Raw genomic sequence first — 17,929 nt, forward strand, 5'->3', positions numbered from 1 at the left:
CATATGATTAGAGCTGGAGGCTGTGCCCTGAGCCCACCCAGTTATGTGACATTCTAGATTGTAAGCTGTAGCGTGCAGGGCCCTCTGATTCCTCCTGTATTGAATTGCAATGTAACTGTACTGTCTGCCCCCATGTTGTAAAGCCCTGTGCAAACAGTTTTCACTATATACATCCTGTATAATAATAATAAGCAAAATAATATTTGCTAATGTCTTCCTGCTTCTCCTCCTGGCCAATCAGAAAGTGGGTCCTGAAATTAGCCAGGGAGTTTTAGGATTCCCAGCCAATCGGGTCTCAGGACCTGCTTTCTGTTCAGCCGGGAGGAGAAGCAATGGTCAGCAACAGCCTCTTCCTGGAGCCCTACCCCGGATTCAGCTCGCCATCGGTCTCCTCCCCACACCTGGACTGCAGCACCAAAGCTTAAGGTAAGGCCATGGATTGCCGCATCCCCAATCGATAGCGTGCCAGGGGGAGGTGTAGTGCTGCCCCCACAATATTGAGGATTACCCGCCACTGCTATCTACTAATCTATTTTAAATTTATTGCAAAAACAAGCTGCCAAATTACCTGCACACAGAGTTGAAGGGGTTGGAGAAATGACACACACAGCCTGCTTAAATGCCATGCACAGCTCTGTAATGATTTTCAATTAGAGACAGACAGACTGAAAGGAAACAGCTTCTGCTATACTTTTTTTTAGGAGACCCATAATGCTCTATCACTCCAGTGTTATGAGTACACCATTTATTAAAAATGTATTATATAAATATTACAAAACATCAGTTCAAAAACATATAAACTTAAAATTAATTTGACTTCATTTAAACCATTGTAGATTCTCTTCAAGCCTTCTTCATGGTCATTCTTTCACAGTATGTCACGTAAAGCAGACAAACTCCTCCCCCAATATACAGTAGAAAATGTCTGTCTTCAAGTTCTTAGGTTCCCTTACAAAGGAAATCGGCATCACATATTGAGATATTTTAGCAACTATTTGTTATGAATTAACACAATGCTTTCCATTAGGCTGGAGTTCCTCTTTAATTTGATGGAAATGGGCCCTTTCCATGCTCCAGGCCCCAGTGCAAACTCAATGCCTGCCCTTCCAGCAGCTCTTATTCCGAGGATTAAAAGTCTAAATAATGTTTTATCAAACTGTAATCCCGTTTTTGGTGAGTATAGAAATATTTGTGTCCGTCCCTTGCTCCGTCATTTGTTCTTGTTTGTTTTCTGCCCTTAATACCTCCAAAGGAATATAGACAAGGGGACTTAACTCATTGTTGTCATCCAGAAACCTTTTAACCCATGGAAAGCATTCCTTTAGGTATAAAAAAGGAAAAGGTCAGGAAAATAATACAGATCAGACAAGTTACTACCTATCCAATCCAAAGTGAAAATATGTAACCGAGTATACAATGTTTATCCATTACAGTGAAATCTTCGGATTACGAGCATAATCCGTTCCAGGAGAATGCTTGCAATCCAAAGCACTCGCATATCAAAGTAAGTTTCCCCATAGAAGTCAATGGAAACGAATAAAATTTTGTTCTGCATTTACTTCAAGTGCATGGAATACCGCATGTGGCCAGAGGAGGGGGGGAGGGGCTCTGGAGAGCCTTGGAAACACTCGAAGACAGCTCGGCTGAACTTGAAAAGGCTCGGAAACACTCGGGAACTGAGTATTTCCGAGTATTTCTGAGTAATTCCGAACGGCTCCGAACCGTTCCGAGTGTCACTGGCGCCCCCGTACCTCTGGCAAAATGCGGTGCTGTACTGCTTGTTTTGCTAGACAACACTCACAAACAGAGACAGATTTTTTTCGCCTTTTTCATCTTTCAAAATGATTGTTAACCACGTTACTCGTTAACCAAGGTTCCACTGTATACTACATCCATAGTGTGCACATGTTTATTAAAGCGGAAATCTGGGCAGATATAAAAGAAAAATTAATGCAGCTCCTGATTCATCGATACATAATTTTTTTTAAATGTAAGTAGTGTAAATTACTGAATTTGGTTTGATATCACCCACTTGCAATCCACTGTGCAGCAGAACTTACACTGGAAGAGGGAGATACAGCACAAGGATGAGGTGAGTTGCACTGCTTTCTTTATATACTGGATCCTTGGTAGGGATGCTGCATCTTGCTCCAGCTACTCCTCGCTCCGAGGCCGTTGCATCTCCTCCCAGCTGAACAGAAAGTAGGTCCTGAGACCCAATTGGCTGGGATTCCTAAGACTCCCTGGCCAATCGGTTCTCAGGACCCGCTTCCTGATTGGCTGAGAGGAGAATCAGGAAGACAATAGGAATATTATGATCAGGGGGGTACAGCCCACACTCATGTAAGGGGCCTGGTCATCCCAAGGGGCCCGGACCACTTGGGCACCCAAGGTATTTCCACCCGCTGCCTGACAGCCACTTTTGGTCACTCCGCCACACTTCCTGGTTGCCAGGGCAACGCCAAGCTCACTCCTCATAGCGCCGCCGATTGGACGCCTTGAGATGCACTTCTGGAATTAGTGGAAGGGGAGGTGGGCGGAAAAGTTATGGACAGCACCCCTTATGGACAGGCCGCCACTGCTTGGGTAGGTAAAACTGCTTGTATATTTATAGCATCTGTGTCTGCCTGGAGATACGCTTTAAGTGATCTCCTGCTTCACCCTAACCCTCACATTCCATGGGAAGCGTTCTGGTTTTTGAAACTGTTCTATCTGTTTATTGATCCATTCAGCCACTTCCTATCTATCCATATAGCCCTATTTCTCTATATAGTCACCATCCATTCTCCATTCATCTATCCATCCATTCTTCATCCAGCCATTCACTCCCCATTCATCTACTGTCACACCATCAATTTATCCACCTTGATACATCCATCCATTCACTCCTTATACATTCATTCCATATCCATACAGCATCCATCCATTCACTCCTTATTAGACATGTGCAATTTGTTTAGTTCCGAATTAGTTTTTTAATGAATTTTGACAAATTCATTATTTTCCAAATTTAGAATTTTCGGAAATTCCAAATTTAAGAAATTTGAAAATTCAAAAATTAGAGATGAGGAAATTTAAAAATGCAAAAATTTGGAAATTCGAAAATCCCAAAATTTGGAAATTTCAAAATCCAAAAATAAAAATCTGAACATTAATAAGAATGAAAATCTTAAAATTCTAAAACACAAAAATCTTAAATAATAACTAATAATAAATATTAAATTATAGGTATTGGAATCTCCTTTCAAATTTGGCTGTTAGTGAATGTAATGAGTACAAATTTATCCAAAGTTACGAATTATCTGAAAAAACGAATGCCGTATCTAAACGAATGGAATGTAACGATATAATAATAATAAATAACAATAATAATAATAAAACATTTTTATTATTATTATTTATTATTAATTTGTTCCATTCTATTTGTTTAGATTACGTTATTTCGGATAATTTGTAACTTCAGATAAATTTGTATTCGTTACATTCATATACAGCCAAATTTGAAAGGAAATTCCAATACCTATAATTTAATAGTTATTATTAGTTATTAAAATTTTTACTGGTTTTCTTTATTTTTACAGATTTCCGGATTTTCAAATGTCTGAATTTCCGAATTCCGAAAATTCGTAAATTCAAAATTCAGAATTTTTGAATTCCGAATCTCCGAAAAATGCAAAAAAAAAAAGAATGGAAAGAAAATGAACTAATTTTTGGTCAGTGCACAGGTCTACTCCTTATCCATCCATTCACTCCATATCCATCCACTAAGAATACATTGATTGATACAACCATCCATTTACTACATGTCCATTCATTTTATATATATATATATCCAACCATCCAATGTCAGTCTATGAATCCATCCACTAAGCAAACATCGATCGATACATCCATCCATTCACTCCACATGCATCATCCATCCATCCAAACATCTAAATATCCATTCTTTATACATCCATTGATATTCCTGTACATCCCTCCACCATCTACTTGATTATCTCTCCATCCTACGTCCATCCTCCCACACACTCCACCAGGTTCCGTTCACACTAGTGTGACTGCAAAGTCACACAATTTCGAGTGCGACTTTGTCGCAATTTCTCTCTCTCTGGCATTTAAGCTGCAAGAAGATTGCATCAAAGCAGTGCAGGAACTTTTTCGAAATCACTGTGACTTTAAGTTGCATAGATTGGAATGGGTGTAATTAAAAACAATGGGCTGCGACTTGTCATGCGACTTTGGACACAAAGAAGTCATACTAGTGTTTGAGTGGAGCCTCAGTCTTCTCTGCCCAGATCAGGGGTGAAACATACAGGAGATGAAAAGTGAAAACTGATCGGTTCTCTTACCAAAACGTCTGGGGTGAGGATGTGTTTCCTGCAGACACCTCCTGCCTGGTGAAGAATGTTTGTAAACAGCACCAACCCAACAACCACTACAACGACCACAAATATCACTACAATCCAGTAGACTCTTCCATCACCTGCAATGAGAAGTATGGTATAACCGGTGTGCTGCTGGTATGGTACACTCGTGAGGTTCATAAGGATGTTGCAAGTCAACAAGGAGTTTTATGATACACTATATTACCAAAAGTATTGGAACTGTCCTTTCAAGCATATGAACTTTAATGCTCTAATTCATCCCAAAAGTGTTCTATTGGGTTGAGGTCAGGACTCTGTGCAGGCCAGTCATGTTCCTGCACCCCAAACTCACTCATCCATGTCTTTAGGAACCTTGCTTTGTGCACTGGTCCAAATCATTTGGTGGAGGGGGGATTATGATGTGGGGTTGTTTTTCAGGGCTTGGGCCCTTAGTTCCACTGAAGGGAACTCTTAAGGTGTCAGCATACCAAGACATTTTGGACAATTTAATGCTCCCAACTTGTTGGGAGTTTGGAGATGGCCCCTTCCTGTTTCAACATGACTGCACACCAGTACACAAAGCAAAGTCCATAAAGACATGGATGAGCGAGGTTGGGGTGGAGGAACTCGGCTGGCCTGCACCTCAACCCGATAGCGCATCTTTGGGATGAATTAGAGGGGAGACTGCGAGCCAGGCCTTCTCATCCCACATCAGTGCCTGACCTCACAAATGCACTTCTGGAAGAATGGTCAAACATTACCATAGACACACCCCTAAACCTTGTGGACAGCCTTCCCAGAAGATTTGAAGCTGCTATAGCTGCAAAGGGTGGGCAAACTCAATATTGAACCCTACGGACTTAAAGTGACACTAAAGGTTTGAATATTTTTTTTTTAAATAACAAACATGTCATACCTACCTCAACTGTGCAGCTCGTTTTCCACAGAGTGGCCCCGATCATCATTTTCTGGGGTCCCTCGGCGGCTGCCTCGGCTCCTCCACGCTTCTGATAACCCCCTCTGGGAAGCGCTCTCCTAAGAGGGTTACCCTGGCCGGTGCGCTCCCCAGTTCTGTATTAGACATCCATAGTCGCCGGCTACAGGACTCGGCCCTGCCCCCCGGCCCTTGTGTCATTGGAGTTGATTGACAGCAGCCAATGGCTGTGCTGCTATCAATCTATCCAATGAAGAGCTGAGAAGACCGAGCAAAGGAAGAGCATTCGCAACGTGGGACTTTCTCAGGTAAGTAAAACGGGAGGCTGGGGGACCAGTGATCACAAGATGTTTTTTGGATTCAACATAGGATGCATTAAGGTGAAAAAACATGAACCTTTACAACCCCATTAAGCCTCGTACACACGATCAGATTGTTGGCCAGCAAAGCGTCAGGCTTTTGTCTGAAGGGGCATGTGCCAGGAACTTGTCTTGCATACAGACGGTACACAATTGTTGGCCAACAAACACAAACGTAGTGATGTATTATGAGGAATTTCAGCTCTTGAGCACCACCCTTTGGGCACCTTCTGTTAATGTCGTGTTTGGTTGAGCATGTGTGTTTGTACTTTGGACTTTTGTGTGACGGATTTGTGTACTGACCATTGTCCGCCAAAAGTTTACTAGCCTGCCATCCAACATTTGTTGCGGAATGTTGGACAACAATTGTCTGATGGAGTGTACTAACAGTCTGTCATCACACAATTCCCTGCTGAAAAAACAGATCGTGTGGACGAGGCTTTGTGTTTAACCAGCATGTTTCTTCTAAAAAGTTGTGGCAAATAAATGAGATCACCTTGGAGTGTTGGCTTTTCAAAAAAGGGTAATTTTATGGATTGTTGTACTGTCCTGCCATTTTTTATTTTACAAAAATGCTAAGAGATTAAAAAAAAACAATTTTTTTTTTTGTCTTTTTTCTTTTTTATGGTAAAAAGAAGACCAAAAAACAGTTAATACCACCAAAAATATAAAAAAAAAATTGCTAACATTTATTTGGGTACAGCATTGCATAATGGTGTAGTTGTCAGTCAAGGTATCACAGCATTGAAAACTGAAAAATGGCCTGGTAATGACGGGGTATTACAGGCTGGTACTCAAGTGGTTAACAACAGAGCATAGACTGTGAGAGGGATGGTCAGCCAAACAGGCCCTATTGTTTGGTATTTTTAGCAATCTAACTTTGCAAACATACTTACAAGAGGAAAGATAACAAGCATGATCTGCTCATTGTACTGTTTTTGTACTTCATTGTGCAATCATAGGCTGGGTCTGGGATGTTGGCCAAGCCGTAGTACACACTGTCAGTTTTTTTCTGTTTCAATGTTTTTATTAAAGTTTTTCACAAAGAGTAGAAAAACAACAATATAGATATTTGGGTAATGTATAGTTTACACAATCTGAAGTGCTCATATACCGGTAAAGGAATATTATTATTATTATACAGGATTTACAGTGGGGACGGAAAGTATTCAGACCCCCCTTGAATTTTTCATTCTTTGTTATATTGCAGCCATTTGCTAAAATCATTTAAGTTCATTTTTTTCCTCAGTAATGTACACACAGCGCCCCATATTGACAGAAAAACACAGAATTGTTGACATTTTTTGCAGATTTATAAAAAAAAAAAAAAACTGAAATATCACATGGTACTAAGTATTCAGACCCTTTGCTGTGACATTCATATATTTAACTCAGGTGTGCTGTCCATTTCTTCTGATCATCCTTGAGATGGTTCTACACCTTCATTTGAGTCCAGCTGTGTTTGATTATACTGATTGGACTTGATTAGGAAAGCCACACACCTGTCTATATAAGACCTTACAGCTCACAGTGCATGTCAGAGCAAATGAGAATCATGATGTCAAAGGAACTGCCTGAAAAACTCAGAGACAGAATTGTGGCAAGGCACAGATCTGGCCAAGGTTACAAAAAATTTCTGCTGTACTTAAGGTTCCTAAGAGCACAGTGGCCTCCATAATCCTTAAATGGAAGACGTTTGGGACGAACCCTTCCTAGAGCTGGCTGTCCGGCCAAACTGAGCTATCTGGGGGAGAAGAGCCTTGGTGAGAGAGGTAAAGAAGAACCCAAAGATCACTGTGGCTGAGCTCCAGAGATGCAGTTGGGAGATGGGAGAAAGTTGTAGAAAGTCAACTATCACTGCAGCCCTCCACCAGTCGGGGCTTTATGGCAGAGTGGCCAGACGGAAGCCTGTCCTCAGTGCAAGACACATAAAAGCCCACATTGTGTTTGCTAAAAAACACCTGAAGGACTCCAAGATGGTGAGAAATAAGATTCTTTGGTCTTATGAGCCCAAGATAAAACTTCGTGCCCTTAATTCTAAGTGCTATGTGTGGAGAAAACCAGGCACTGCTCATCCCCTGTCCAATACAGTCCCAACAGTGAAGCATGGTGGTGGCAGCATCATGCTGTGGGGGTGTTTTTAAGCTGCAGGGACAGGACGAATGGTTGCAATCAAGGGAAAGATGAATTTCGGCCAAGTACAGGGATATCCTGGACAAAAACCTTCTCCAGAGTGCTGAGGGCCTCAGACTGAGTCAAAGGTTTACCTCCCAACAAGACAATGACCCTAAGCACACAGCTAAAATAACAAAGGAGTGGCTTTACAACAAAGCCGTGACTGTTCTTGAATGGCCCAGCCAGAGCCCTGACTTAAACCCAATTGAGCATCTGTGAAGAGACCTAAAAATGGCCGTCCACCAATGTTTACCATCCAACCTGACAGAACTGGAGAGGATCTGCAAGGAGGAATGGAAGGAGATCCCCAAATCCAGGTGTGAATAACTTACTGCATCTTTCCCAAAAAGACTCATGGCTCTATTAGATCAAAAGGGTGCTTCTACTAAATACTGAGCAAAGAGTCTGAATACTTAGGACTATGTGATATTTCAGTTTTTCTTTTTTTAATAAATCTGCAAAAATGTCAACAATTCTGTGTTTTTCTGTCAATATGGAGCGCTGCGTGTACATTGACGAGGAAAAAATGAACTTAAATGATTTTAGCAAATGGCTGCAATATAACAAAGAGTGAAAAATTTAAGGGGGTCTGAATACTTTCCGTCCCCACTTTATATAGCACCAACAGTTTGACTATCAGTCTTTTTTTCGTTCAACCCAGCAGGCTTGAATGAAAAAAAACTGGAGAGCTCGGGAGGAGATCCTCCACTGAGCTATTGTGTTCTGACATTGGTCAGCGCTCTCAGCCAATGGCCAATCTGCAGACCTTTATTCGGGCATGACCCTTCAACAGTAGCCGGGCGGTCAGCTGGTTTCTGTCTGACCGACTGCCATACACATGGCCAGAACATTGGCTGGTTTCTATTGAACCAGCCAATACCGCCCAATGTTCAGGACGTGTGTAAGGGGCTTTAGTTAGTGAGGCTGAAAAAAAGACACAAGTCCATCCAGTTCAACCAATATAAAGATAAAATAAAAAAAAATTGAAAACCTCATAGATCCTTAGTTGATCCAGAGGAAAGAAAAAAACAAAACAATAAAGCATAATCCAATTTGCTCCAGAAGGAGGAAAATATCCTTCCTGATCCCTCAGGAAGCAGATGGATATTCCCTGGGTCAGCTACCCCTTATTATCTAAAAATGTTATGCCACATACACACGGACAATGTTCGATGGGAGCCTTTTGTCGGAAATTTTCGACTGTGTAGGCTCCATTGGACATTTTCCATCGGAATTTCCGACACAGAAAATTTGAGATCTGGATCTCAAATTTTCCGACAACAAAATCCGTTGTCAGAAATTCCAATCGTGTGTACACAATTCCGACGCACAAAGTTCTACACATGCTCGAAATCAAGCAGAAGAGCCGCACTGGCTATTGAACTTGAATTTTCTCAGGTCGTCGTACATCACCGCGTTCTTGACGTTCGGAATTTCCGACAACATTGTGTGGCCGTGTATATGCAAGACAAATTTGAGCCAACATCCGTCGGAAAAAATCCCATGTTGTTGTCGGAATGTGCGATCGTGTGTACGCGGCATTAGTGTCCAGTTATATTTTGGCATTTAGGAATGCATACAGACTTTTTAAAAATAATCTACTAAGCTTGCCAGAACTAGTCTTTGAGGGAGCTTTATTCCACATTTTCACAGCTGTTACTGTGAAGAATCCTTTCCGTACATCATCCATCATCAACATCACCCACTCATCAGCAAACAGGAAAATGGGATTTTCACTTCTATTTTTGGTGTGAAAACTGAAAAAAATATAATTTTTACTTACATCTTACATGTGGAGGTTTAGTGAGGATACATTTCATTGGAGATTCTACTGAATGTTCATTAAGTTCATTAGATGCATTTACAGACACACAGTAATTGCTGCATCCCACACTGTCTTTTATCAGTTCAGTATAAATTTCGTCACCAGCCTCAGTTTCCTTTACTTGAGTCTGTTCAAAGAACAAAATTTACTTCAAAAATAACTTTTACATTATCTTAGCTTTCACATAAATCAAGAAAATTAGCAAACAAATTCTTTTGCCTTTCTCATACTGACATCAGCAATATGTGTTGGGTTAATCAGGGGTCATACTGGTTTAAAAGATTCCCTTAACCCATTGAGGACCAAGGGACGTATTTGTCCCATGTTTTTAATTGCTTGTATCTTCTGATTAAGAACTTAAAATACATTTTTTTGGTTTGAGTCAAATTATTAGTTCTTATCAACAAATGGTTGTCATAATTCCTCCCCCAAAAATGGCACAAGTGTGGAAATAGTATTTATTGTTCAAATACATTCTTAAAGGGAAAAAATATATAATTATTTTTATATTGATGACGGTAGTCCTCAAAGGGTTAATTTGCAGGGATTTTATCTAATTTCCTGGCTTGGCTATGGGACAGGAAGTCCTAACCCTCCCTTACTCCAAAATAATAAAAAAAGTTTTTCCTCTAGATCTACTTAAACTCATATAGTGAAGATTTTCTATAGGGAGAATTTTGGGTGCTCAAAGTCCCATCATGGCTCTGCCTTTGGGAGTCATGCTTATAACTGTCAGCCTTGCAATGCCTCATGGGACTGGTAGTTCCACAAAAGCTGGAGGGCTACAGGTTGAGCACCCATCTTGTGTCTTGAATTCCTCCTGAAAAATAGCAGCGCCTACAGCCTCATAGCTGTATATTGATGTAGCACCCTGATGTTTAGGCAGGGTTGCAATCAAATTTAGTTTCCTTGGCCAATTGTTAGGAGATCAATTGATTCCTCTCTAGGTCTGGACTTGTTGCACCCTCTCTCTTCTGTCACTGGGTGGCACTATGCTAGTGACATTAGATATGTCTCAGGTGTCTCAGCCAATGGGCAGGGATTTTTTTTTTGGTGCCTTGGCCTGCTGGGAGAGCCTATTTGGGTGGAGTCAGGTGACTTGGGTTCTGTGCCACCTGGATGGCTCTCTGGGTGGAAGTGTGTTGTGCTGCCCTGGGTTTGGGACATTTGGCTGCTAGACTGCCCGAGGGCCTTTCCAGGAGCGGGGGAGAAGCTTAGGGTTGGGACTGCTGGCTTGTAGTCCAACCAGAAGTAGCAGTTCAGCTGGACGAGGAACCAGCTGTGGTCGGAGGTAGAAGGAGAAGTTGTCGCCACTAAGGGACCATCCACCTCATTACTGGAGACCACTGTGAGTAAGCTGAAGCCAGTACCAGAGCAGTCTTCTCACCAGCCGGGGGCAGTGAAGAAGTTCGAAAACTTCAGAGAGTGCCAAGCCAGGGACCCAGCAGGACAGCAGAGGTGACGCTTGAAGAGTTTCTGTGAGTGCCAAGCCAGAGACTTCAGCAGGGAAGCTGGGGTGACGCTTGAGGAAGATACTGAGTGCTAAAAAATGGAAGAGCTCAGGGGACCCAGTGGCTATTGGATCTGAAGTCTAGTGAAAGACTGGGAGTTTGTTGAGTGAAGACCCACAGTAAGTGACTGTGGAGTAAGCAGAGAGCTGTTTGTGTTGCCTATAGATGAATATAACTACCGTTGGTAACTGCTACAAGATTGTTGCCATAGGAGACAGTGGTCCTACCTATGCAAAAGTGGTGTCTGGCTGGAGGCCTTCACCCGTAGGTAGCTGTCTACCTATAGAAGTCTTGGAGTCTGTCAATTATCATTGCATCTAACCCTCTCTCCCACAGTTCTGTTCCAGAGACAATAAATCTCTTTGCATTCATAAAGTGTCTGGCACCCACCATTTCATCTTGCAGTACACCCATCATTCCTTCTAACCCACTCTACACAGAAGGAGGTCAGCTGTTCCCAACTCTGGAGGTCACCATTAGGCCTCAACTTTGCTACGTCTGCAGTATGAGATCAAAGGCACTGCTGCATCTGCCTGCTAGTTTTAGGAGAGTTTGAAGTGAGATTTGGTGATGTCATGACTGTGTTGCTCAATGTTCTTTTAAAAAAGTGATTCGGACAGATATGCATACTTGAAATTAACTTCTTGAACTACCAGTCAAAGAGGAACATATCCTGTGGACTACTGGGGCTGGTGACCCAGTGAAGTACAGGGTCACAGTTTTATGCTGGCCTACAATGAAAGCTACCATGATGCTGATGGTGCTACAAATTAACATCAACAGCTACTCTTCATAGTCAAGTCCAAAATTATAATTCATGCTGCCCTACCACTCACTTGTGATAAATGTTCCCTTCATAGTGGCTCCACCCTGTTATTATTATCCATGTTAAGTGGTTATAACTGGAAAAATTAAAGCCAAAAAAGGTAGGATGCTTTATACATATTGTAACATTCGCCAGAAAAAATAAGGACAGCTGCTTTCGTCTTGTGATTTGCATCAGCAGCCATTGTACCATCCCAAAGTTCAATGCAATTCCTGGATTTAGGGGTGGTATAGGTAGGGAATGGCACTCAATTAAAGGTACTTCCATTGTTAAAGGTTATAAGCATCACTGATTTTTGCAGTTGGGCTAAAGTGTGGGGTTAAGCATTAAATTGGTAGGAATGAGGCTGGATTCCCAACGTGTCAGTCAAGGTTCAGGCGTGAAGGCCAGTAGCTATAGCTCCCACTGACCAGCTGGATAAGTGCAGCAGTAGGTCACCCTAGCATATGATACAGGTTCACCTGAGGTGCGGAGTCCAAGTACTAACCGGTGTTCACCAGAGCTCCTGATGGTGGAGATGGGTTTTGCTGCCTGTCAGTACCAGGTCATGGTCTTCAGGATCATCCCACCAAAAAGTGAGCAAGCCGGGGTCCAGTAGCAGATATATTGTCAGAGAATCACCAGACTTCAACGTCGGCGCTTCCCAGTGCGCATGCAGGGAAGAACGGCGCACGCCGGTGCGCGATGTGGCGGGTTTGCGCCTACGGGTGCACGAATTAGCGGGTCCGCACGCACACAGTTCCACGGCCTGGCGCACGCATATGCACGATACAATACGTCGTGCGCGCATGCGCACGGCTATGCGCACCACCTGAAGGCATCAATGTGCTCTGTGTGTTGAGGAAGAGGCCAAAGTGAGTAATAAGTGGTAGTGAAGATACAGATGGCAGCAGGAGTGACAAGAGTGAGATATTGGCTGGAGAGAGCAAAATAATCTGGGAAATGGTTTAAAGTGGATATAAACCCAACACTCACCCAGTATAAACTAATGGCAGAGTATTAAGGTATATATACATGCAAGCCTCCTGCATGTATTCCTACCTTGCAAATGTTACCCCTTCAGTAGTAGGGGCCCTGCAAAACTCTGGAAGCTCGTGGGTGGAGTCGTGATGTCAGAAGACTCCCTGCCCACCTCTACACTCTACTATTCCTGAGTTATAAGTAACATCCGGTCAAAACTCAGGAAAGGTACCACATGACTTCAGCATGTGCAATTGCAATCATGTTGAGGTGGGGAGCATCCAATCCTGGGAGAGCTGGAGAAGAAAGGAGGAGGGATGTGAAGCTGAAATCGTAACACTCTCTCACTCTCTCATGCTAGTGCATGAGATAAAGAAATCAGATGTCAGTCACAGCAGCGGGGGATGTGGCGACACAAACTTATATTTTATCTTACTAAAAAAACACAAGAGCTGGATTAACTCTTTGTGGCAAGACTGGGCACAGATGAATTGACATCCTCTACTGTACCAGGTAGAAGTCTTCATTAAAACATTTTTTTTCAGGTTTCCATCCACTTTAAATAAGAAGTTTATGGGAGGAGCAAGGAGTTCCATGTTTAGCAGAAACAATGCAGGATTATCCAATGGGTCAGACAGGGAGCTGTCCAGCATCTCAGGTGGCTCAGCAAGAATTGACATCGCCAGACATAGCAGAGGTCATAAGTTCAGACCTGGGTTCTGACACAAAGGTTAGGAGCTTTTTGATTATCTGGGACAGAAAGTTTATGTATATGGGTGGGTACCTGAATTCAATCCAAAGGGATCTAAGTAAGTCAGATTTCCCCCCTCTTGTTTTTGAAGGAGGTGGTAAGATTCTAAAACCTTTTAACTCATGTTTTACATAAAAATGCCCAGATAGCTTACCTGTGCTGAGTCCTTCACCAACTGAATTGTATACAGCAGCAAAGGATAGACATTGTCACTCAGCATGGTAACATTGCGCTGCTCCTTTTCACTCCATAGATGAGAGACCGGAGGGCGGATAGAAACTTGTAATCCATTATTATCTGAAATAACATCCACAATGGGGGGGCCCAGCCAAGCTAAAAAGGAGATAAATACTATTTGTTAATATTCAATACTGTGAAAAAGTATTTGCCCCCATTCCAGATTTCTTTTTTTTTTTTTTTTTTTGCATATTTGTTACACTTCAATGATTCAGATCATCAAGCATTTTTTTTATTACACAAAGATAACCGAAATAAAAGCAAAATACAGTTTTTAAATGATGATATTTATAACGTGAAAAGGCTGTCCAAACCTGCCTGGCCCTATGTGAAAAAGTAATTGGCCCCTAAACCCAATAACTGGTTGTGCCACCCTTGGGCAGCAACTGAAACCAAGCGTTTGCGATATTTGGCAATGAGTCTTTCACATCGCGGGGGAGGAATTTTGGCCAACTGTTCTTTGCAGAATTATTTTAAATCAGCCATATTGGATTGGATTTTTCGAGCATGAACAGCCTGTTTAACATCATGCCACAGCATCTCAATCAGATTTAAGCCCAGACTTTGACTAGGACACTCCAAATACCTAATTTTGTGTTTTTTGAGCCATTCAGAGGTGGACTTGCTGGTGTGTTTTGGATCATTGTCCTGCTGCATAAGTGCGCTTGAGCTTGAGGTCACAAACTGATGGCTGGACATTTTCCTTTAAGATTTTCTGGTGGAGTGCAGAATATATAGTTCCATCAATTATGGCAAGTTGTTCAGGTCCTGAAGCTGCAAAGCAGACCCAGTCCATCACACTACCACCACAGCTAGCACTGACAGTTGCTCCCCCTCCTTCCACGTGGATGGGAGAGGAGAGAGAGCTCATCTGCTCCTCCTCCCCCTGCCCCTACCCTCCTGTGTTTGCTTCATCCACACCCCCTGGGATGTATGAGTGGGTAGTTTAAAGCCAGAAGAGGAAAGCTGTTGACAGCCTTTGCCTGAGCCATCTTCCATCCTGGGGTGAGAACGCTCACCCTCTCTCCCGCCTCCCAGTGTATAAACTAATTTAACCCCTTCATACCGCAAGTACACAAATATGCAGCCTCTCAGCCGGTGGGCCTTGGCGCAGAGCGGCCGCATTTTTGCATGCCACACTGCAAACACAGCTGTGCTGAGAGTGCATGCCCTACTCTCTCCTGGCACAACTACCCACGTATAATGGAAAGCTCCCAATCGCTGCTTGCCAATGGGAGTTCCAATCATGTGATCAACATGACAGCCAATCACAGCAGTCACACATCATAAACCTCCGCCTCCTGGGGCGTGGCCTGGCAAGCAATGGAGTAAGACGTGTTGTGAGTGAGCTCCCGTCCGCCGTTCATCCTGCTTTCACCCTGAGCTTATAATTCCAGCCAAAAGTTGCAGTCTGACTGCTCACATCCTGGCAGAGCACCGAGGACAGATGTCGCCCTCCAAAAGGAACCAGGGAGCCGCGGACAAGCTGGCGCAATTCCGCCAGCTTGTCCGCTGGACCGGCAGGCCGAAGATGGCGCGAGCACGTGTGCAGATGCAGAGCGCCAGGCCTCCGACACCACCAAAGTGCTGGATGCCATAGCGGGTCTCCAGGGGACACTGACGGCCAAAATCGACGACGTTAAAACTGACATCTCCCTACTGAGGCAGGATATGTCCAAGCTCCGGGACAGGGTCACCGAGGCGGAAACGAGGATAGGGGCGGCCGAGGATGTTCTGCACCCGCTGAGACATGCTGCGGAGGAAATGCAAAGACAAATCCACCAGCTACATTCCCACCAGGACGATATGGAGAACCGATTGAGGAGGTGTAATCTTCGGTTCATCAGTCTCCCTGAGAAGTTGGAGGGAACGAATCCGTCCGAATACCTGGAATCCCTTCTTATCAACACGTACGGACGAGCAGAGTTTTCGGTAATGTTTGCAGTGGAACGAGCGCATCGTATTCCTACGAAGCCTGCGCCTCCTGGAGCGCCACCCCGCACGTTCATTGCGAAGTTTCTGAATTTTCGTGACCGCGACAAGATTTTGAGGCTCTCCAGGGAAAAAGGCAACATCCAAGTGGAGAACTCCAGAGTGGCGGTGTTCCCAGATTTCTCCGGGGAAGTACAAAGGAAAAGATCCCTCTTTCAAGAAGTTAAGCGACGTCTTCGCACGCAGCATCTCAAATATGCCATGTTGTTTCCGGCAAGGTTGCGGGTTGAGGAGGATGGCCGTGCCCAATTTTTTGACGACCCAGCGGCCGTGACGGCCTGGTTAGACCAACGAGGCAGGCCGGTCTAGTGTCTGCGGCATCGGAGGTTCTGTGAGTATCCTTGCACCCGGTTTGACTATGCCCTATACAGTACTGCTCCTTCTCCACTGCAGTTTGCAGAACAACAACCCCTTTACAAATATGGAGCCAGACTTACCCTGTGGTAACTTTGGGGGGAAATCGCACAACCTGAGCCCCATGTCGCTAATACTTGCCTAAACTATCTCGAGGAAACAGGGGGGATATGGGGCGGATGACCCCCCACGGCTATCCTTTCCCTACACTCGGACATATTGTGCCACTGTTCCTGGGAGTTTTTTTTTTGGTTGGCTGGAGGAGTGTAAAAGACCTGACTTGTTATATACTGTCTTTACTGGGGGCTTGCAATATACTCAGTTCCTATGTTACTGTATTGTGGACAATTATGGGGGAAGGGGTCATACCGGGGCGGGTGAAATGGTTGGACTCACGTCACCGACACAACTGATGTTTTGCTAGGCGGGGGAGCTTGCACATGGGGGGGTTCCCAGATTAACTGGTCCCTGCTACACGTTGGAGCTTCGCTGGTTGACAGCGTGAAGAGTTGCCCCCTGTGGACTGTTCTCAACTAGCTGCACTATGTATAACACTGTTCAATATAATGTGCCTCCAGTTGCGTCCATGCACTGGATGTTTAGCGTTGAGACGTTGGTTTGGGTTGCTATGCTTTCACCATGTTGGGGCGGTGTAAAGCTGGGTGGGGGGAGTTGGGTTGAATTGTTTGATGTTTATTTGGAAGGGAAATACCTATTAATTGCATACAGGCTGCGGTATGGGGGACCGGGGGCAGGGGTGGGGTGGGGTGGGGTGTGTACGGCCGGAGAGAGGCAAGCGTTTGGCGACACTCTCGGGCTGGCCGCACCGGAGCCGCACCTGCCCCTCGTTTATACGCTGGACAGAGCTATGGCAACGTTGAAGTTTATGACCTGGAATGTTAGGGGGATGTGTAATAAAATTAAAAGGACTGCTGTTCTGAACTTCCTCAAGACACAGAGGGCCGATGTAATAGTTCTAGTGGAGACACATATAACTGGCCACCTTCAGGCGGCATTAAGACGGCCCTGGGTGGGATGGGTGTTTTATAGCACTCACACGAGCCAATCCCGGGGGGTCTCGGTATTGGTGGCTAAAAAGGCCCCTTTTGAGCTGATAGCGCTGGAGACAGATCAACAGGGCAGGTTTGTGTTTCTGCACGCCCTCCTGGGGGGCAGCCCGTTTCTCCTTTTGGCATGTTACGTTCCTCCCCCGTTTACGTTTGAGGTGATTACCAAGGGCTTGGCGTACATGGCTCAGAACCCCTCGGTACCGGCGGTGTGGATGGGGGATTTTAACATGACCATGCATCTGGGGATGGACAGGTCGGGGGCGGGGACACAGCAATCTGACGGACGTACCTTGACCCGTTTTGGCAAACTGATGTCGGAATTTGCACTTTCGGATGCTTGGCGTCACCAACACCCAACTACTAGAGCATACACTTGCCATTCCACAAGTCATGGTACGCTGTCCCGGATAGACCTTATTTTGCTGTCGAATATTTTACTGCCCAGGGTGGGGGGTTCGGGGATGGCACCGCGGGCCCTCTCGGATCACTCCCCATGCTGGGTGACTATTGTACTCCCGGGATCGGCGCCTAGGCGGGTGTGGCGGCTTAATCCTTTCTGGTTATCTAGCCT

At 44.3% G+C, this 17,929-nt stretch overlaps 1 protein-coding gene across 1 annotated transcript in view; it reads right to left on the minus strand.

The window, feature by feature from the left end:
• Positions 1-615: 615 nt before the first annotated feature.
• LOC143981838 (interferon alpha/beta receptor 2-like) overlaps positions 616-17,929 on the minus strand; it is a 62,751-nt gene continuing 45,437 nt past the window's right edge. Inside the window, exons 6-9 of the mRNA XM_077479968.1 lie at positions 13,860-14,038; positions 9,616-9,784; positions 4,350-4,483; positions 616-1,319 (exon numbers count right to left, since the gene is read on the minus strand). Of these exons, the coding sequence (XP_077336094.1) occupies positions 1,152-1,319; positions 4,350-4,483; positions 9,616-9,784; positions 13,860-14,038 (650 nt within the window). The 3' untranslated portion in view covers positions 616-1,151. The remainder of the gene's footprint in view (positions 1,320-4,349; positions 4,484-9,615; positions 9,785-13,859; positions 14,039-17,929) is intronic.

Source organism: Lithobates pipiens, unplaced genomic scaffold, assembly GCF_037356315.1.
Source record: "Lithobates pipiens isolate NorthernLeopardFrog02 unplaced genomic scaffold, aLitPip1_a1.2 Scaffold_16, whole genome shotgun sequence".
NCBI classification, from domain to species: Eukaryota; Metazoa; Chordata; class Amphibia; order Anura; family Ranidae; genus Lithobates; species Lithobates pipiens.